We start from the raw sequence: 21,705 nt of genomic DNA, 5'->3' as shown, positions 1-21,705 counted from the left end.
GTTTCAAAAAGACACGTGGCCCACTACAGCCACCATCACCCTCAGCGGCTTTACAGGCCATTCACAGCAGGGATACATCACAGCCCCTGTACCCATTCAAATCGGCACCATCACCACCAAGCACCCTGTAGTCTTAGTTGCTCAGCCCCACACAGCAGAACACATTCTGGGAATCGATTTTATGAATTCCCACAACTTATCATTTGATCCAGTCAACCAGTGTGTCTGGAAAATGGCAAAATCTGCAAGAGCCCCCACAACGCTCAACACAGGAGAATACGCGAACAAAATTAGCGCAGTAGGCAAATTTTGGTTCAACCCGATCAAGCTTAGCACGGACAAGCAGGTTAGAGCAGTTTTGCAAATTTTTTGCATTCGCTACCCATAAACACGACTGTGGCCGGATGACTGGCTCCGTACAGATCACAGAACGTGACCCTAGACCCCAAAAGCAGTATGGATTTCCCCAAGAGGCAGAGGGCGAAATCGCAAAAGTAATCGAAAGCTTATTAGAGCAGGGCATACTTAGATCAGTAGCCTTTACCGGGAACTCAACAAAATCACCCCCGCAGCAGCCCCCACAGTAGCCACAAGTCCCGAGGCCATGCTCAAGCAGGGACTCAATTCTCGATTCTTTACGGTTTTGGATGTCAGTAATGGATTCTGGTCCATTCCATTGGCAAAGGTGTGCCAGTACAAATTTGCCTTCACTTTTAAAAATCAGCAGTACACGTGGACATGCCTGCCACAAGGATTCCACAACTCCCCCTCCGTTTTCCACCGACAGCTGGCAAATGGTTTAGCCAAGTACGTAGACGAACTACTACTGCAGACAGACACCAAGGAAGAGCACATTGAACTTCTGTCCGAACTCCTGGAACTCTTACACTCAATTGGTTGTAAAGTTAACCCCCAAAAGGCCCAGATTTTGGAAGATAAGGTGATATATTGGGAACAATTATCACGCACGGTAAACGCGAGATCGAGCATAAAAGGATTGACTCGATTGCTAAATTACCCCTTCCCCAGAACGTTTCAGCCCTCCGGTCGTTTTTAGGACTGGTTGGCTACTGCCGAAACCACATGGACGGTTTCGCCAGCAAGGCAGCACCCCTCTCAGACCTCCTAAAGAAAGGAGCCCCCTGGGAATGGCTTCCGCAGCATACAGATGCTGTGGACTCGTTGAAAAGAGCACTCATAGCAGATAGACAAGTTCCAGACCCACTTTCCCCTTACGCTATAGAGGTAGCAACCACAGACCGCACCCTTTTGGCCGTGCTCCTCCAGGAACGGCACGTACAGTTAATGCCCGTAGCTTACGCCTCCAGAATTTTAGATGCTGTGGAGCAGGGATTTTCAGCCTGTGAGAGGCACCTGCTCGCAGTATTTTCGGCAGTTCAGTATTTTTCGTACATTACCGGACTGAACCCCATCACAATCCTCACAGAACACACCCCCACCCAACTTTTACTGGACGGACGACTCAGGGACGGTAGTCAGTCAAATTAGAGCAGCTAGATGGACCCTTCTTTTGCAGGGACGGGACATCACTGTTAAACGGACAAAGACCCACTCTTTTTTAGCCGACAACCTACAGTACCCCGGAACCCCCCATGAATGTGAAATTATCTCTCCACACCACAACATAGGCCCCCAGAAAGATAGGTAGTTCAACCCAGAGCCCCCAGCACAAAGACACGTGTGAGCCCATAAGGATATATGTGGATGGATCTTCCACAGTATTGGATGGGAGGCGCATTACAGGTTGCGGTATTTATGTCGAGGACGCGCAGGGATGCGCCCTAAAGAAATAGCAATAAAACTGCCAGGACACTTAGGCGCGCAGGCAGCAGAACTTGCGGCCATCGCATATATAGTGGAACACCCAGATTCCTTCCCCAGCCCAGCAGACATATACTCGGACAGCCTCTATGTCTGCAATAGCCGTACGGAATTCCTATCCCTGTGGAAAGCAAGAGGACTTGTTTTCGCAGACAGAAAACCCCTTCCCTCAGCCCCATTACTCCGTCACATTTTAGAGAGAGCACAGAACAGGACTTTTGGTATAGTCAAAGTTCGAAGTCGCCATCGTTCCACCCCCCCTGGAAATGTAAAAGCCGACACGCTGGCTAAAGCAGGTTCCAGGCATGGATATTTTTGGACATCCCCCGAAAGCACACCAGTGAATGCAGTTCAGGTCTCTCAGACTAGGATCGAGGATCTAGTGGAGGCCCAGAAGCAGGTCAGCAATCTCAGGGAGATTTTAAAAGGAAACTATCCAGCGCCCGATGAGAGATTTAAAAATGCTGACCACACATGACGGTGTGGTGTTAAAAGACACCCTTTATGTGGTTCCTGAACAGGACAGGAATCAACTGATTTGTTTGTTCCATGACGGTCATGGACATCAGGGAATCAATCCCACTACAGCCCACCTCAAGCAGCTTTGTTGGTGGCCGAATTTAAAGGACGATGTAAATTACTACATCGAGAATTGTCTCATCTGTGCCCAGAATAATCCGGACAGATATGCCAAAAAGGCTGAGCTTAGTCACACCCGACCCGTTAATGGCCCCTGGACTAACCTCCAGATTGATTTTATAGGACCATTGCCCCCTTGCAGGAATGGTTATAAATATGTACTCGTGGTGATAGACACGTTTACAAAATGGGTGGAAGCATTCCCATCCAGGACAAACACGGCAAAGACCACAGCCAAGATTTTGACCCACCACATCTTTACAAGATGGGGACACCACCGCAGCATTGAATCCGACCAAGGTTGCCATTTTACGGGACGTGTCATGCAGAACGTCCTCACGATATTTGGCATCACCCAAAAATTCCACATAGCACACCACCCACAGTCGAGTGGTATCATGGAGCGCATGAATCGGACCCTAAAATCCACCCTCAGAAAAATGGTCCAGCAAAACAACACCACTTGGGACTCAGTTCTCCCTTTTGCGCTGACGTTTTTGCGTAAAACAGTTTCAACTTGCACAGGTTACACCCCACACACCCTCATGACCGGACGCCCCATGAAAGCCACAGAATTTTTATTAGGTTTAGACTTGACCAGCCCCGAAGTGACGGCCCTCACACACAAGAAAGCAGTAGAGCAATTAGTGGATAATGTTAAAACGGCTCAGCTAGCAGCCGCAGTGAAATTGGGCACAATAAAGAAACAGAGCAAGGCTTGTTTCGACAAGACAGTGCATGCGACCGAGTACAGTGTAGGACAGCAAGTCATGCTCTCCGTATACAACCCCAGCACATTCCTGTCACCAAAGTACTCGGATCCGTACTCCATTGCGGACAAACTAAGCCCTTCCGTCTACAAGATAAAGTACCCCAATGGAAAGACTGCATGGTTCCATATCAACCAGCGGAAGGCATATGGAACAGTCTAACCACGCACACCACGTCATGCTCGACGCAGCACACCACACCCCGCCCACAGCCAACGTAACCCTACCCTCCCCCAACACGTCCAGCACAGCCACGGACTCAACCTCGACTCCACCCCCAAAATATACACTCGGCCCTGGAACACCCACAGACTGCAGCAGCAGAGACAGCGACTGTGACTCGGACGATAGCCACAGCACGCCTCCCTACTATCCCCATGCAGCAGGACCCACAACCAGCAAATCTGACCACGATTCGAGTGATCCCTTCATGATCACTTTCCTGAACAAACCCCACCACCGACCTACCATGACGACCCCGATTCCGTCCCCACACAACTAGACACCACCTATTGGCACAGAGATAACTCGTACAGACTCGTCCAGAATGACAAGAGCGATCCAAAATCATACCAAGCAGCCCTATCAGCCCTGATACATTCAAGAGTTTGGCATCCGGGAGAAGAGGACGACCTTGAGCCTGACTCCCAAACGAGAACCCCTTTGCGACGCTGTTCGCCACCGATAACAGGTGTCCAGATGATGTTTTAAAAGGAACCGCTTGGGAGAAAACGGTGTCCTTTTTGATGGAACCTGCAGCATGTTTTATGTTGTTTGTGGTGTTTTGTTAAATGTTGTATGTCACACCGGAAAAACATTTTGCCACTGCCCCACGCTTTTTCGGCCGAAACCTCTGAGGACTTGTCCAGAGACTTGCTATTGGCCAGACGCTAGTTCAGAGGAACTAGTTTGTCTTCAGAGACTTGTTATGGTCCCAGACGCCAGTTCAGCAGAACTCATCTGGCGACAGATACCACACGCCCGTTCGTAACTGCCCTTCTGGTTCGAGGGAAGAACCACTACGGCAACCCCCCACGATGACTACATTTCTTGCCCGTTCTTGTCGTTGATCAGGCAGTGGAGAAACGGCTTGGGACCCGCCCTGCCTGGTCAACTACGCTCGGGTAGGGGAGACACGGCATTGGTCGCCGTCCTACCTGGGGACTCCATCCAACTCTTACCCGTCGCGGCACCTCATTTTGGAAAGTTTTAGTTCAAAAAGTTGTGCTTGTTTCAGGTAACCCTTAGGTTGCCTACCATATGCTATTTATGTCCTGAAACATTTGGATGGTAAACCGCACAGTCTGCGAGACGGCTCGCACTGGTTCATTATTTGAAAGTGTGTCTTGTCCCAAAATTCGGTTTTTGAAAAAGAAATGACGGAGTCACACATAGTGACCAATTATAAAGGGAGTAATTGGTTCTAAAGGACAGACAGGCTATCATACGAGATGTTAAACCAAGATAGTTACAGACGCCATGCTTGATTCCACAGAACTCCAGAAGCTCCAGAACCGGAGAAGAAAAGAGAAGTGAAAGTAGAACCATGAGGACATCCTTCGCATGGTTCATCGTTACAATGGACATTTGGTTGCGCGCGAACGCGAACCCCATGACCTCAAGCCCCCCCAGCCGTTAATGATTCACTTCCCCACAGTACCCAGAGCCCAGTCACAAGCGACACCACACCATCTTGGTGTGACAGGTTTATAACCTGGTATTCCCTGTCCTACGTGATAGAATCCCTATTGGTATTGGCGATACTCTGCTGCATCGTGCAGACTATGCGTCTGAGGAAATAGAGGAGAGCCTACCGCGCGCTCACACCCCGGTATATAGGATCAGATCCCCTATTTTTGGATACGACAAGACCCCCGCGATCTATAATAAAGTACATTCGTTTGCGTTTTTGTTGTAAATAAGAAATGTTCATGAGCAATTGTACGATCCTGAGCTTGACTGCCAAGCCAGGAAAAATGTGTATAAACTGCTGATTTTATTTGTATGGTTGAGGAAGTCAGAGTGATGAAATGTTTAAGTGAGAGTAGTGCATTAAGGATAGTTAGAGGTTCCCATTTTCTTTTGTTTTGTAATGCATGTCCCTGTTTGACATAGTGCCCCTTAGAATTGTCAGTTAAAATTTTTTTGCATAGTTATGGTCAGTGTAGAGGCCATGAAAGAAGTGCTCACCGGGTCAGGGAATGAAAACAACGTAGTTATGTGATCCTTCACGCTTCGCGTTAGGATCACAAGGAGGGAGTCTAGCCACCTAAATTGGCCAACTCCCGATTTAAAATGGCGAACGGCAAAGGCTGATGGGAAAGTCAGCCAACACAGACAGAAACCAGCAGGTGCAGGTTTGCTGTGTATTTAACTCTGCAAAAGGCCAGACAACATCGATACCAGCGACCATCAGCATAACAATATAGCAGCCATCTACATACTGATGAGCAATCCCCGGGAACAATAAGTAACATTTGGGACACACAAAGCAAAGCCAGACTCCCCGGCGCCAGCAGGAGCCAACACAAAGGAGGTGAACGAACACCTCAAGACCGCCCATTGATCAGGGAAACGCTCCAGTATTGGAGAAATCGAACCAAGCGATTGGGACAAAGTCCAATCACTTGGGACCAGGTAACAGTGTCCACCCCGAATGGCGGGAAGCCCCTGGGGACTATAAGAGTTAAGCCCCAAGTTCAAATCTCTCTCTCTTTGTCCTGCCCGGGTCACCCAGCAACACAACACATTGACCGTGACCGGTGCAGTGACCGCCGACAGAAGTAAGTCTTAATTCAACACTCGCTACGAGATAGGCGCTCCTAGCTACCAATCCGTACCAACTTCGAATCCCTCAGACTCAGAACCCGAATGAAAGGCCATTTGTTCCCCTGACCTGGTGGGCCAGTCCGAAGTTAAGTATAGGCCTGTTAGTTATAGAAGTAGCTTAGACGTAGAATTTGTGCATGAGTGGCGATTACTGTGTATAATAAATGTGCTTTGATTTGAATCTTACTAATCACCACACCATCTTGGTGTGACAGGTTTATAACCTGGTATTCCCTGTCCTACGTTATTATCTCTGGGTTGTTACCCGTGCCACGTGATAGCGAGACGAGGAATAGGGAGAGAGTGGAGTTGAACACGTGGCTACAGGGATGGTGCAGGAGGGAAGGTTTCAGATTTCTGGATAATTGGGGCTCATTCTGGGGTCGGTGGGACCTCTACAAACGGGATGGTCTACACCTGGACCAGAGGGGTACCAATATCCTGGGGGGGAAATTTGCTAATGCTCTTCGGGAGGGTTTAAACTAATTCAGCAGGGGCTTGGGAACCTGAATTGTAGCTCCAGTATACAGGAGGTTGAGAGTAGTGAGGTCATGAGTAAGGTTTCAAAGTTGCAGGAGTGTACCGGCAGGCAGCAAGGCGGTTTAAAGTGTGCCTTCTTCAATGCCAGGAGCATCCGGAATAAGGTGGGTGAACTTGCGACATGGGTTGGTGCCTGGGACTTCGATGTTGTGGCCATTAAGGAGACAGGAATGGTTGTTGCAGGTGCCGGGGTTTAGATATTTCAGTAAGCTCAGGGAAGGTGGTAAAAGAGGGGGAGGGGTGGCATTGTTCGTCAAGGGCAGTATTACAGTGGCAGAAAGGACGTTTGATGAGGACTCGTCTACTGAGGTAGTATGGGCTGAGGTTAGAAACAGGAAAGGAGGTCACCCTGTTAGGGGTTTTCTATAGGCCTCCGAAAAGTTCCAGAGATGTAGAGGAAAGGATTGCAAAGATGATTTTGGATAGGAGCGAAAGCAACAGGGTAGTTGTTATGGGGGACTTTAACTTTCCAAATATTGACTGGAAACGCTATAGTTCGAGTACTTTAGATGGGTCTGTTTTTGTCCAATGTGTGCAGGTAGGTTTCCTGACACAGTATGTAGATAGGCCAACGAGAGGCAAGGCCATATTGGATTTGGTACTGGGTAATGAACCAGGACAGGTGTTAGATTTGGAAGTAGGTGAGCACTTTGGTGATAGTGACCACAATTCGATTAAGTTTACTTTAGTGATGGAAAGGGATAGGTATATACCGCAGGGCAAGAGTTATATCTGGGGGAAAGGCAATTATGATGCGATGAGGCAAGACTTAGGATGCATCGGGTGGAGAGGAAAACTGCAGGGGATGTGCACAGTGGAAATGTGGAGCTTGTTCAAGGAACAGCTACTGTGTGTCCTTGATAGGTTATGTACCTGTCAGGCAGGGAGGAAGTGGTCGAGCAAGGGAACCGTGGTTTACTAAAGCAGTCGAAACACTTGTCAAGAGGAAGAAGGAGGCTTATGTAAAGATGAGACATGAAGGTTCAGTTAGGGCGCTCGAGAGTTACAAGTTAGCTAGGAAGGACCTAAAGAGAGAGCTAAGAAGAGCCAGGAGGGGACACGAGAAGTCTTTGGCAGGTAGGATCAAGGATAACCCTAAAGATTTCAATAGATATGTCAGGAATAAACGTATGACTAGGGTAAGAGTAGGGCCAGTCAAGGACAGTAGTGGGAAGTTGTGTTTGGAGTCAGAGGAGATAGGAGAGGTGCTAAATGAATATTTTATCATCAGTATTCACACAGGAAAAAGACAATGTTGTCGAGGAGAATACTGAGATTCAGGCTACTAGACTAGAAGGGCTTGAAGTTCATAAGGAGGAGGCGTTAGCAATTCTGGAATGTGTGAAAATAGATAAGTCCCCTGGGCCAGATGGGATTTATCCTAGGATTCTCTGGGAAGCTAAGGAGATTGCTGAGCCTTTGGCTTTGATCTTTAAGTCATCTTTGTCTACAGGAATAGTGCCAGAAGACTGGAGGATAGCAAATGTTGTCCTCTTGTTCAAGAAGGGGAGTAGAGACAACCCCGGTAACTATAGATCAGTGAGCATTACTTCTGTTGTGGGCAAAATCTTGGAAAGGTTTATAAGAGATAGGATGTATATCATCTTAAAAGGAATAATTTGATTAGAGATAGTCAACACGGTTTTGTGAAGGGTAGGTCATGCCTCACAAACCTTATTGAGTTCTTTGAGAAGGTGACCAAACAGGTGGATGAGGGTCAAGCAGTTGATGTGGTGTATATGGATTTCAGTAAAGCGTTTGATAAGGTTCCCCATGGTAGGCTACTGCAGAAAATACGGAGGCATGGGATTTAGGGTGATTTAGCAGTTTGGATCAGAAATTGGCTAGCTGGAAGAAGACAAAGGGTGGTGGTTGATGGGAAATGTTCAGACTGGAGTCCAGTTACTAGTGGGTAGCACAAGGATCTGTTTTGGGGCCACTGCTGTTTGTCATTTTCATAAATGACCTGGAGGAGGGCGTAGAAGGATGGGTGAGTAAATTTGCAGATGACACTAAAGTCGGTGGAGTTGTGGACAGTGCAGAAGGATGTTACAAGTTACAGAGCGACATAGATAAGCTGCAGCGCTGGGCTGAGAGGTGGCAAATGGAGTTTAATGCAGAAAAGTGAGAGCTGATTCATTTTGGAAGGAATAACAGGAAGACAGAGTAATGGTAAGATTCTTGGCAGTGTGGATGAGCAGAGAGATCTCGGTGTCCATGTACATAGATCCCTGAAAGTTGCCACCCAGGTTGAGAGGGTTGTTAAGAAGGCGTACGGTGTGTTAGCTTTTATTGGTAGAGGAATTGAGTTTCGGAGCCATGAGGTCATGTTGCAGCTGTACAAAACTCTGGTGCGGCCACATTTGGAGTATTGCGTGCAATTCTGGTCGCCGCATTATAGGAAGGATGTGGAAGCATTGGAAAGGGTGCAGAGGAGATTTACCAGAATGTTGCCTGGTATGGAGGGAAGATCTTATGAGGAAAGGCTGAGGGACTTGAGGCTGTTTTCGTTAGAGAGAAGGTTAAGAGGTGACTTAATTGAGGCATACAAGATGATCAGAGGATTGGATAGAGTGGACAGTGAGAGCCTTTTTCCTCAGATGGTGATGTCTAGCACGAGGGGACATAGCTTTAAATTGAGGGGAGATAGATATAGGACAGATGTCAGAGGTAGGTTCTTTACTCAGAGTAGTAAGGGCGTGGAATGCCCTGCCTGCAACAGTAGTGGACTCGCCAACACTAAGGGCATTCAAATGGTCATTGAATAGATATATGGATAAGGGAATAGTGTAGATGGGCTTTAGAGTGGTTTCACAGGTCGGCGCAACATAGAGGGCCGAAGGGCCTGTACTGCACTCTAATGTTCTAATCGGTGTATTGAGTTATTGATCATTACTCGGACTTGAACCTCGTGGCGGTATCATAAAGATACCTGGCGACTCGAGAGCAAAGGTAATAAAACAGAGCAATTGAACCAATCGGAAAGTTAGCAACATGGGCAATGAATGCTGATTAAGCCAGCGAAGCCCGCATCACTTGAATGAATAAAGAACATTTTTGACTTGGTGTACAGGGCACAAAATTTACAGATGGTACAAAATTTGAAAGTTCTGCGAACAGCAAGGAGAATAGTGACAAGACTTTAATTGGACAGAGGCTAGAGGAATGGGTGAACATGTGACGGATGAAATTTAATGCAGAGAATTGTGAAGGGATACATAAAATAATACGGGAATATAAAACGGTGTGCAATTCAAAAGGAGTTGCAGGGATAGAGAGACCGGAGGGGCTTACCCTCTTAAATAGAACAAAAAATATCAATAAATTAAACAAAAGTGAAATGAGCGACAGCCCCTGGTGGGACACTGTAACTGAAAAACGACAAAGGAAACTTAACCAACTAAACCAACATATCATGCCCGGGCCTGCCCTGGAGTTATATGTGCACAAAATAAAGATCACAGTGCAGGGTGAGAAAGTGGTTATAAAGGCAAATTAGATTGTGAGCTTTAAAACAAATAATATAAACACTGTACTAAAAAGAGGCATGCAGTTTTTAAAAAGATTACAAATTAATTAGAATGGATTCAAAGGACAATAATTAACATATTAAAAATGGCTCATTCAATGTAACTTAAGAAAATAGAGGGAAGACACAATACAAGTCTTCAAAATAATAAATAAGAGATGAGGACTTTCTCTTGGATAACAATGAATTATGGTCAGGTTTGTAAGTGTAAATTGTATTTTACAGTAAGCCTTTTCTACTTAAATTGAAAATATTCATACTGTAGAAATGCTGGCTGCTCTCTTGAGCCCTGACTCGCCATCAAGGGGATTGGCAGCATGGTTCTCGATGGAGATCATGGTTCCAAATTTACCCTGCCTCTTTTCAGCAACATCATTAGATTCACGCTCACAAAAGGAGGGAACCTCATTTTAATAAATTTAAATACATTTCAATATTAGCAGCACCCCTGGCAAATGACCTCCCCTCACTAAATAGTCACACCTTACTGATGTGACAGCATATCGGCGAGGTTTACAAGTTTGGCCAGGAGTTTTTGGGGGGGGGGGGGGGGGGGGGGCGGCTGCAGAGTTAAATATACCATCTTCTCAACCAGGGTTGAGTGACATGGGGCACTGCCAACTGTGCCAAGATTAGGCCAGCACAGTGGTGCAGTGGTTAGCGCTGCAGCCTCACGGCACCGAGGTCCCGGTTCGATCCCGGCTCTGGGTCACTGTCCATGCGGAATTTGCACATTCTCCCTGTGTTTGCGTGGATTTCGCCCCCACACCCCAAAGATGTGCAGAGTAGGTGGGTTGGCCATGCTAAATTGACCCATAATTGGAAAAAATGAATTGGGTACTCTAAATCTTTTTTAAAACTGTGCCGAAACGAGAGCTCGTGGAAACCCCACCAGGGGGAGGCCTTGATGTGTGGGGGGGGGAAGCTGTTAGGCTACAGCGTTGTTCGGGGTGCCTTTAAAATGACGCCCCTATCGCTATGGAGCCAGTTCCCAACTCGGAGGCCTTGCCCGATTGAAGGCATAAACCACGCCTGCTCAATCTTTTGGCAAAGAAGCTAAAGATTTCATGAGAAAACTGGTCTGTGTAACTGCCAGTTTTCCACCTGAGCCTGACACTTTGCCAAATTCCAATAAGATTCTGCCTCATGTTTTGTTATTTTCAAATGTCATTAATCTGAATCAGTATTTGAGTGTGCAATACTTCTTGTGACATAGAATCCCTACAGTACAGAAGGAGGCCATGTGGCCCATTGAGTCTACACCGATCTTCTGAAAGGCCCACACCACGACACTATCCGCATAACCCCCCTAACCCTTTTGGATGCTAAGGGACAATTTGGAATGGCCATTGCACCTCACCTGCACATTTTGGACAGTGGGATGAAAGCGGAGCCCCGGGAGGAAACCCAAGCAGACACAGGTGGAACGTACAAACTCCACACAGTCACCCAAGGCTGCAATTGAACCCAGGTCCCTGGTGCTGTGAGGCAGCAGTGCCATCGACTGTGCTACCGTGCTGCCCACGTCACATCAGCACCAGCTCATCTCTCTTCAGGAGGTAATCAATTTTACTTTTTAAAATTACTTAAGGAACTGTTAAATTGAATAAAATGTCTCAGCACTAAACAACATTTAACTTACCACTAACTCTCAAAGTTTGATGAATGTTTATCTTAAATGTCATTAATAAAACTCAATTTATACAATTTGTTGAAATTTGCTACTGGTGCGGTGCAGTAGACACAAAAACATTGGGTAAAGATATTATGTAGCAGGAAGCATGTGCTTATGTTTTGATATCTGGTAGCATGACCCTGATTGGTCAAAAACAATGCTTGGCAGTCAAGCTGCCTGGTTTAAATTTTAAACAATGCTTGGTAGTTATCTGTCAATTACTATCAACTAATGCATTCTCTAAGGCAACATGTGTACCAATCAACATTTTTTTCTCATGCAGTATAAATTGTTGTTTTCCCCTTATACTGGGATTTATGCAAAGTGTCCTGATGAGTGCAAGACGAAAAGCTTTGACACACTCTAATTTTCTTTTTCTCTTCTAGGAGTGCTCAATTATTATTTCCAATTATGGGGCAATTTTTAGCATGGGCAATCGACCTGACCTGCACATCTTTTGGGTTGTGGGATCTTTTGGGTTGTGGGGATATTGACACGGGGAGAATGTGCAAACTCCACATGGACAGTGACTCAGGGCTGGGATTCGAATCCAGGTCCTCAGCTCCATAGGCAGCAGTGCTAACCACTGTGCCACCATGCCACTCTTGCAGCTACATTTCAAGCAATACTCCAGTCTGTGTTATCAAACAATTATAAAATAAGCTTGCTAATTTAGCCAACAGTAAAGCTACATCTAGATAGCTGAATAAAGGCTTAGATTTTCATAGCAGATACTTCAATTTAAAAAAATATATATTTTTATTTTTAGAGTACCCAATTATTTTGTTTCCCAATTAAGGGGCAATTTAGCGTGGCCAATCCACCTAACCTGCACATCTATGGGTTGTAGGAGCGAGACCACGCAGACACAGGGAGAATTTGCAAACTCCACAGTGACCCAGGGCTGGGATCAAACACAGGTCCTCAGCGCCGTAGGCAGCAGTTCTAACCATTGTGCCACCCTATTTATGAATAATTTAAAAAGAAACTTTTTTAGAATACCCAATTCAATTTTATCCAATTAAGGGTAATTTAGCGTGGCCAATTCACCTACCTTGCACATTTTTGGGTTGTGGGGGCAAAACTCACGCAAACACGGGGAGAATGTGTAAACTCCACACAGACAGTGTCCCAGAGCCGGGATCGAACCTGGGACCTCGGCGCCGTGAGGCAGCAGGGCTAACCCACTGTACCACTGTGCTGCCCATTTATGAATAAAGTTAAGAATCAAAGTTATTGGTGCAGACCTTTGGTGAGAGACCCTTTCAGGAAAATCTGAAAATACTTATGTCTTGTCAGACTAAAGTCCTGTGGCAAAACTGCTGTTCAACTTAATCTTCCTGGCTTTCCCATTAATTACATCCTCTGTATCCTGCTGTTATAACAGGTTAATCCCATATTAACAGTATTTCAGATGTATGGAATATCCTACCTAAAGGCAGAAATAGAATATCCAAATATTTTGCACTATGTAAACTATGATATCTGCTGGCTCTAGCAGTGATATATATGTCAGGGTTCGCCATTTTTATTCATAATGAGTTATGAACAGAAAGAGGGAATAGAGAACAAAAGTATAGAAAAGGCAGATGTGAGCCTTTACAATCTGCTTCCTTGTTCAACCAAGTCTATTTTATACGTCAACCATACTTCTCATCTTAAACATGACATTTTTTCACAAACATATTGAACACTAATCTATAAAAGAAAATCATGTTGTGCACCATTTGTCTTAGGAATCTGTAAGAGGCAATAAACTCGAAGACCATAGCACAAAATCAATAGGTTTGTCTGCTGCAAAACAAAAATAACTTATTTAAAAAAGGGAATGTGTTCACGAACAATTTCCAGACAAGAACAATGTCAAAACAATCTTAAGCCATTTTAATTAAAAATGTGCAGAACCTATTAAAAATATAAAAAATGAAATTATTTCAATACTGCAATCTAGCCTCTGAAATCAATAAGATTTTGATTGTTTTCAGATCCACTTTAATTTGTTCAGAATTATCGGATTACTCCTCAACAATTTTCAAACTCAAGGACTGGAAACCAGCAGAAATCTGCCTCGAATTTATTTCTTAAAACTTTCCATTTCAATTATCAGTATTTTTAGCAATCATCACTCAAAATTCAGGGCTGAATACGTTTCAATATAAATCTCACAATTACTAGTCCAATTAATTTTTTAAAATATATTTTGCATTTCTTCTAGGAAAGTTCAATTTTTGGGTCACATTTGCGGACTTAAATTTGAATGATATCACGATCACTGCATTTTAGATGCTCTCCATGTTGATGACTATGTTAGATGTTTGGTCAACAGTGTATGGTACACTTATGTCTTTACTTTAAGAGTGTTTTCTTTTGATCATCTCTTACACAAATCACTTGAAGTATTGAGAAGTCATTCACCATAGGGGAACAAACAGAAGATGCCAAATTAGGTCACAGCCTTGTACTCATGCCCTGCGCTATAAATTGTCCATGACCAATACCTGTTGCAAAGATGTCAGACACATTGCTGTTGCTTGTTCATACAACAAACTAATTTCTGAGAGGCAGGAAAAAGACAACTTTGATGTGTGTAAATAATAGTGAACATGACGGAAAGTATATCCATCTCGGTCAATGAAAAGTCTGGCATCTTCAGAATGAAGAAGGCTGGAAGCTTCTTGCCATAACACTGAGTCACGGAACTGTAAAAGTTTTGACTTTGGAACGGAAAAGAACCAGCCTCCTACATTGAAACAAAAAGCATCCTCTTCTTGGTAGTCTTCTGATGCCATTATATTTCATCCCTTTTATGGAACAGCTTAAATAAAAATAAAAAGTTGTTATTCTTCTGAGATGCATTACAATTGACTCTTAAGTGTGCACAATTATAGTTTATTTAGAAATAGTGTATTTAGAATAGCTTGCAGCAAATAAATTATTTATTAGGCAGACAGAACAATGATTTACTTACTGTTAACCAAAAGGTTTTCCTCTTTCTCGCAATGAAATAAAATGTTCACAGACAAGCTAGTTCACATATGCTTGTAAAAATCAATTAAGATCTTGATCATGCTTGGTGACTCCCCTGTTTAAAGGGTTATTAACATTTGATAAGTAGTACAGCAGATTTCAGAGAGTAAGCCTTTGATTTAGTAGTCCCATTCTTGCAAGGTCAGAAGGTTCAGGGTTTAAATCCCAGTGCAACATTCCTGATGAGTGGAGGCAGCTCTGGTTCTAAATTGTGTGGCCATCCAGCAGGATACTCCCGCATGGTAGATATGGTTGATTCCCCCATTGTTACATGGGTTGTGAAACTAAATAGAGCCCCTTTTAATTAGTATAAAGATAGCTGTGCTCATGGTATGAGCAATCATATCACAGTTTGTCAGACTGCTAAACAGCCTATGAATGTTGATATTAAGGAGGATGTGCCTGGAAATTTTGAAAAGCATCAGGATAGATAAGTCCCCTGGGCCAGACACGATATACCCAAGGTTTCTACGGGAAGCAAGGGAAGAGACTTATTCCGCCTGGAGGTCGGTGACCAGTGGTGTCCTGCAGGGATCTGTTCTGAGACCTCTGCTCTTTGTGGTTTTTATAAATGACTTGGATGAGGAAGTGGAAAGATGGGTTAGAAGGTTGGCGATAACACGAAGGTTGGTGGAGTTGTAGATAGCGCCGAGGGCTGTTGCAGGTTACAACAGGACATTGACAGGATGCCGAGCTGGGCTGAGAAGTGGCAGATGGAGTTCAACCTAGATAAATGTGAACTGAATCATTTTGGAAGGTGGAATTTGAATGCTGAATACAGGGTAAAAGGCAGGATTCTTAGAAGTGTGGAGGAACAGAGGGATCTTGGGGTCCACATACCTAGATCCCACAAAGTTGCCACCCAGGCTTGTTAAGAAGGCGTATGGTGTGTTGGCTTTCATTAATAGGGGGATTGAGTTTATTGCTGCAGCTTTACAAAACCCTGGTTAGACCACACTTGGAATATTGTGTCCAGTTCTGGCCACCTCATTATAGGAAGGATGTGGATGCTTTGGAGAGTGTGCAGAGGAGATTTACCTGGATGCTGCATGGACTGAAGGGCATGTCTTATGAAGAAAGGTTGAGGGAGCTAGGGCTTTTCTCACTGGAGAGAAGGAAAAGAGGTGACTTGATACAGGTGTACATGGTGGTGAGAGGCATGGATAGAGTGGTTAGCCAGAGACTTTTCCTCAGCACGGAAATGGAAGTCATGAGGGGACATAATTCTAAGGTGATTGGAGGAAGGTATAGGGGAGATGTCAGAGGTTGGTTCTTTACACAGAGTGGTGGGTGCGTGGAATGCACTACCAGTGGAAGTGGTGGAGTCAGTCATTAGGGACATTTAAACGACTCTTGGCCAGGCACATGGACAGCAGTAAATTGAAGGGATGTAGGACAGGTTAATCGTAGATTTGTTTAAGTGGTCGGCACAACATCGTGGGCCAAAGGGCCTGTACGGTTCTATGAATCTTTTCACTGTTTCACACTGCTTTCCAAGGGAGGAGTGTTTGTTCAGTTTTATTTTATTATTTCATTAAAGAGATGAAGAATGTGTGCGCTGGGGAAAATAACTCTTCCTATTTCAGAAATCCATTTTGAGCATTGAGTACTTCCAGTAAGGTGCCAAATAAAACTCCCTTTGCTCTGCCAGTTAGGGGGTTTTGGTTTTCAGAAATAATGTGCATTGTGAACACAGTGCATTTTGTGAGGTCTAAGCTGACACCGCTGCGCTAACTACGTACATTGCTATTGACATCTACCATTGTCACTTTTTTCTTTGCTAACAATCTGTACATTTCACTTGCCTTACAAAAAAAAAGCTGCTGCCTCTAACTGTCTCTAGGCAGAAAGCCTAACTCGTTCACACAGCTCACCTAGCTGGTTTAGCTTAGTTGGCTGGACAGCTGGCTTGTGACGCAAAGGGCCATCCTGTACTGCCTGAGGTTATGCATGAAGCTTCCCCCTCACCTGAGGTGTAGTGACTGACCCTCAAAAGTTAAAATCATCACCAGTCAGCTCTCCCCCTCAAAAGGTGAAAGCAGCCTATGGCCATCTGGGACTTTGGAGACTTTACTTTACATCTATAACACCCGAGAGAATACACTGCAATGTAGCTGAAATACTTTGACATACTCTTTGGTCAAACCATGTCGGTGCAACTTTGTACGGTGGAGTGGGATAGGTTAGTTGCACAGAGCTGGTTTCATTGCACTATCCACTTTGTGTGGTTCATTATTGTCTGAGGAACAGACAACCCACATGGGGTGCTGCCTGGAGGGCTGTGCCCCTGGGAAGGATGCTGCCTGGAGGGCTGTGCCCCAGGGAGGGATGCTGCCCGGAGGGCTGTGCCCCAGGGAGGGATGCTGCCCGGAGGGCTGTGCCTCAGGGAGGGATGCTGCCCGGAGGGCTGTGCCTCAGGGAGGGATGCTGCCCGGAGGGCTGTGCCTCAGGGAGGGATGCTGCCCGGAGGGCTGTGCCTCAGGGAGGGATGCTGCCCGGAGGGCTGTGCCCCAGGGAGGGATGCTGCCCAGAGGGCTGTGCCCCAGGGAGGGATGCTGCCCGGAGGGCTGTGCCCCAGGGAGGGATGCTGCCCGGAGGGCTGTGCCCCAGGGAGGGATGCTGCCCGGAGGGCTGTGCCCCAGGGAGGGATGCTGCCCGGAGGGCTGTGCCCCAGGGAGGGATGCTGCCCGGAGGGCTGTGCCCCAGGGAGGGATGCTGCCCGGAGGGCTGTGCCCCAGGGAGGGATGCTGCCCGGAGGGCTGTGCCTCAGGGAGGGATGCTGCCCGGAGGGCTGTGCCTCAGGGAGGGATGCTGCCCGGAGGGCTGTGCCCCAGGGAGGGATGCTGCCCGGAGGGCTGTGCCTCAGGGAGGGATGCTGCCCGGAGGGCTGTGCCTCAGGGAGGGATGCTGCCCGGAGGGCTGTGCCCCAGGGAGGGATGCTGCCCGGAGGGCTGTGCCCCAGGGAGGGATGCTGCCCGGAGGGCTGTGCCCCAGGGAGGGATGCTGCCCGGAGGGCTGTGCCCCAGGGAAGGATGCTGCCCGGAGGGCTGTGCCCCAGGGAGGGATGCTGCCCGGAGGGCTGTGCCCCAGGGAGGGATGCTGCCCGGAGGGCTGTGCCCCAGGGAGGGATGCTGCCCGGAGGGCTGTGCCCCAGGGAGGGATGCTGCCCGGAGGGCTGTGCCCCAGGGAAGGATGCTGCCCGGAGGGCTGTGCCCCAGGGAGGGATGCTGCCCGGAGGGCTGTGCCCCAGGGAGGGATGCTGCCCGGAGGGCTGTGCCCCAGGGAGGGATGCTGCCCGGAGGGCTGTGCCCCTGGGAGGGATGCTGCCCAGAGGGCTGTGCCCCAGGGAGGGATGCTGCCCGGAGGGCTGTGCCCCAGGGAGGGATGGTGCCCGGAGGGCTGTGCCCCAGGGAGGGATGCTGCCCGGAGGGCTGTGCCCCAGGGAGGGAATTGGCGGTCACCTACAACAATGCACTCGTTTTTTTCCCACAAAACAAAACACATTCAATCCATCGCATCACTTTTAGCACAAATATAGCTAATCGATTTGTGCCGTTGAATTTATTGCACTGCATTTACCTCAATCTCTTAAACGGTGTCTCGGTCGCAACTGCGGTGCTCACCACCGGTAATTTCTTCAATAATGTTGTCGATTTGGGTTCTGTGTTCCTCTCGAGACGCCTCCAAACATTTTGAACAAAACCGTCTCCAGCGCCTCGTGCTCCTCGGGACCCCCCCTCTCGTGCGCTTCCTCAGAAACCTGGCTCCAACACCCCGCGCGTGCGTATTCCTGGCTCCACCTCTGCACGTGCACAGTGCGCCACGACTTGCTTCTGGTTTATGGATTTAGAGATTCTTTTTGGCCTCACAGAAGCTTCTTGTTCGCTTAAACCCGGGTTCACTAGCAGGCAGGAGCATAGATAATTATTGCCAAGAAAGATATCGAGGTCTCATGTTACTCCTGATACATTACTCTATTCCTGAGTTGACATGGAGACAAGTGTCTGGCAAATGGCACCCTACCACAAGATAATCTCAGGCAGAGTGATTTTTACCTGGTTAACAAGCTTTTACCTTTGTAACCTGTCCCTTGGTGATTAGGACTTAACAAGTGATTGACAAAATAGCCACCAGCCCTCAGGAAGGACGCCATGTTCACCTTTCTTCAGACGTAAGACAACCGAGCGAGGCGCCTCATGCTTCACTTGAGGAGATCGAGCAGAAAATACTTCCAGGTTCAGAGATCAGCTTCATCCGTCTGTTCATCCTCAGGGACCAGGTGAATGCTGAGGGGATGTTTCTTGTTATGGGACACCGTTTAAAATGAGTTTCCCATTTAAGACAGATCTTAGGAGAATTCTGTCTCTTAGAGGATCACTGGTCGATGGAATTCTCATCTCCAGAGAGCAGTGAAGGCAGGGTTATTGGATGTTTTTAAGGCTGGGTTGGATAGATCCTTGTTTGAGTAGGGAGTCAAAGAATATAGGGGATATAAAGTAAGGTTTAAGCCACAGTCAGATCAGCCATGATCTTATCAAATGGTGATGTAAGCTCAAGGGGCCGAATGGTCTACTGCACCTAATTTGTGTTCATATGAGACAGGTAAGCCATTCTCACTGGTTATGTGTTGTATCTTTTATCTGTCTTCAGCTTGTGCATCTTATTTAAACTGTTGAGTCTTAATAAATTTATTTAAAATCATGAATGACCTCAACTCTATGATAGTGAAACAAAATCATATGGAATACTGGATAAAGACTTTGTTGCAATGTGTGGAGAAGGACCAAGTTTTATAAAGTTAAGCTGCATAGTATTCCAATAATTAGGATTGCATACCTGCCAAAAGCCCCAGAGATGATGATATTTACAACTCCCTGAAGAACATGTAAGCAGCTGATGCTTAGTACAGATCTAGAGGAATGACCCCCCCCCCCCCCCCCCAAACAAAATATGGACGTTGGTGGGTTGGAAGGTGAAGAAAAGGGAAATTCTTATGTTCTGTAAGCAGCTTATGTTTAGTACAGATCTAGAGGAATGACCCCCCCCCCCCCCAATAACAACATATGGAGGTTGGAAGGTGAAGAAAAGGGAAATTCTTATGTTCTGGGAGGGAGTGGATTGGGTGAATCTTTTTCAGCCTGTTGCTTCTTCACTGAACTCCTGAACTCTCTTTTTTTCTTCCCCTCATCTTGTCCAGTTTCTTCCCACCTACATACTATCCATCAGTAAGTTTCAGGTTCCTTGAGCCAAACCTTCCTGATCATCTCCTTTTCACCATGAATGTTCAATATCTCTCTCTCTCTTCTACACCAAAATTCTTCACTAGGACGATCTGAGGGCTACTACCCAGACAACGGCCCAACCACTCCCAATACACTATTACTCTTCCCCCTAACAGGGCAGACTTCTTTATTGATCTTGGGAAGGAGGTTAAAGTGGGCTGTTTGGGGTTAGGGGGGAAAGTTGCGGAGATGGAAGTCAGCGACACATCCCTTGACTGTCCATTCTATTCCATGCACTTCTGCTCTCACCCCTTTTCTGTTTTTCAGATTTTCAGCATCCAGAGTATTCTGCTTTTCCTTTTGAGAATGTTCTGCTACCTTAATTGTACTCTCAATAGCTACCGCCAAGAGAAATGTCCTCTTGTCATTCAGGAGCAAACTCCACCTCTGCCTCAGGAAGCGAGTATTCCCGATAGACACCTTGGCTCAATTAATAAAAATTCTCGCCTCCCTCTATGCCATCAGGTTTTGGGTTCAAGCTCGAATTGAGAATTTAGACATTTCATTTTGGCTGACAGGATGGGAACCCAATAATGCATCATTCTTCAGATTAAATGTTAATTTAGACCTGTTCATGTGGTTGTTAAAGATAATGGGCTGGATTCTTCCAGCCCGCCCGCTGCAAGATCGCCACAGGCAACAAGCAAACAATGGAGAACTCCATTGACATCGGGCGGGATTCTCCGGTCGCCGGGCAGACACGGCCGGGGAATCCTGCCTATATGTAACCATATTTGAAAGGTTAGGAGTTACCAGAGGTCCTGGATAAGATTCTTCCCTCCACCAACACCACCAAAATTGTAATCTTTCACTCATAACATTGTTGTATGTGCGGTAATGGTGGTAGATAACAGCTGCCGCATTGTCTCCATACCAACCATGACTACAATTACAAACAAATCTTCTGTGGTGCTGTTATGAGTTTGCAGCTGAAAGAACTCTTGTTCATTGGAAAGACAAATCATAAATCCATGTGTATACTGCCTAGGAATGCCTGACAAGTCTGCTGGGTGGACAGGTGGCAGATAAATGTTCAATGCAGTGGAATGTGAATTAATTCATTTTGGTATGTTAGGAACCCAAGTGATAACCCAACTATTTTCAATTTGTTTTTGTTTTTTAGATAATTTTTATTCAAATTTTCAACCCCTCCCCCCCCCCCCCCCCCCCCGGTTGCTGCTGACCATCTTCTGACGTTCGACCAGGAAGTGTAGGAACGGTTGCCACCGCCTGAAGAACCCTTGCATCGATCCCCTTAAGGCAAATTTCACCCTCTCCAATTTAATAAACCCCGCCATATTGTTGATCCAGGATTCCACACTTGGGGGGCCTCGCATCCTTCCACTGAAGAAGAATCCTTCGCCGGGCTACTAGGGACGCAAAGGCCAGAATACCGGCCTCTTTCGCCTCCTGCACTCCCGGCTCCTCTGCCACCCCAAATATTGCGAGCCCCCAGCCCGGCTTGACCCTGGAACTAACGAATGTGATATAAAACAGTTAGTTCAAATACTAGTTACAGTAATGTAGATGTGGGCCAGTCTAATAGTAGTGAGTTTACAAAGGACAAAGGAA

The 21,705-nt window shown here is 46.4% G+C and overlaps 1 protein-coding gene across 2 annotated transcripts in view; it reads right to left on the bottom strand.

Moving 5' to 3' along the window:
• The window catches only part of LOC140430716 (BTB/POZ domain-containing protein KCTD19-like), a 200,582-nt gene extending 181,775 nt beyond the window's left edge, over positions 1–18,807 (bottom strand). For both annotated transcript variants that reach the window (XM_072518382.1, XM_072518383.1), the window contains exons 1-2: positions 18,431–18,807; positions 14,323–14,639 (exon numbers count right to left, since the gene is read on the bottom strand). In XM_072518382.1, coding sequence (XP_072374483.1) covers positions 14,323–14,613 — 291 coding nt within the window. In that variant the 5' untranslated portion in view covers positions 14,614–14,639; positions 18,431–18,807. The remainder of the gene's footprint in view (positions 1–14,322; positions 14,640–18,430) is intronic.
• Positions 18,808–21,705: the final 2,898 nt, after the last annotated feature.

Source organism: Scyliorhinus torazame, chromosome 10, assembly GCF_047496885.1.
Source record: "Scyliorhinus torazame isolate Kashiwa2021f chromosome 10, sScyTor2.1, whole genome shotgun sequence".
Classification (NCBI taxonomy): domain Eukaryota; kingdom Metazoa; phylum Chordata; class Chondrichthyes; order Carcharhiniformes; family Scyliorhinidae; genus Scyliorhinus; species Scyliorhinus torazame.
Note: the sequence above shows the minus strand (reverse complement) of the source record. Positions and strands in the feature narration are given on the sequence as shown.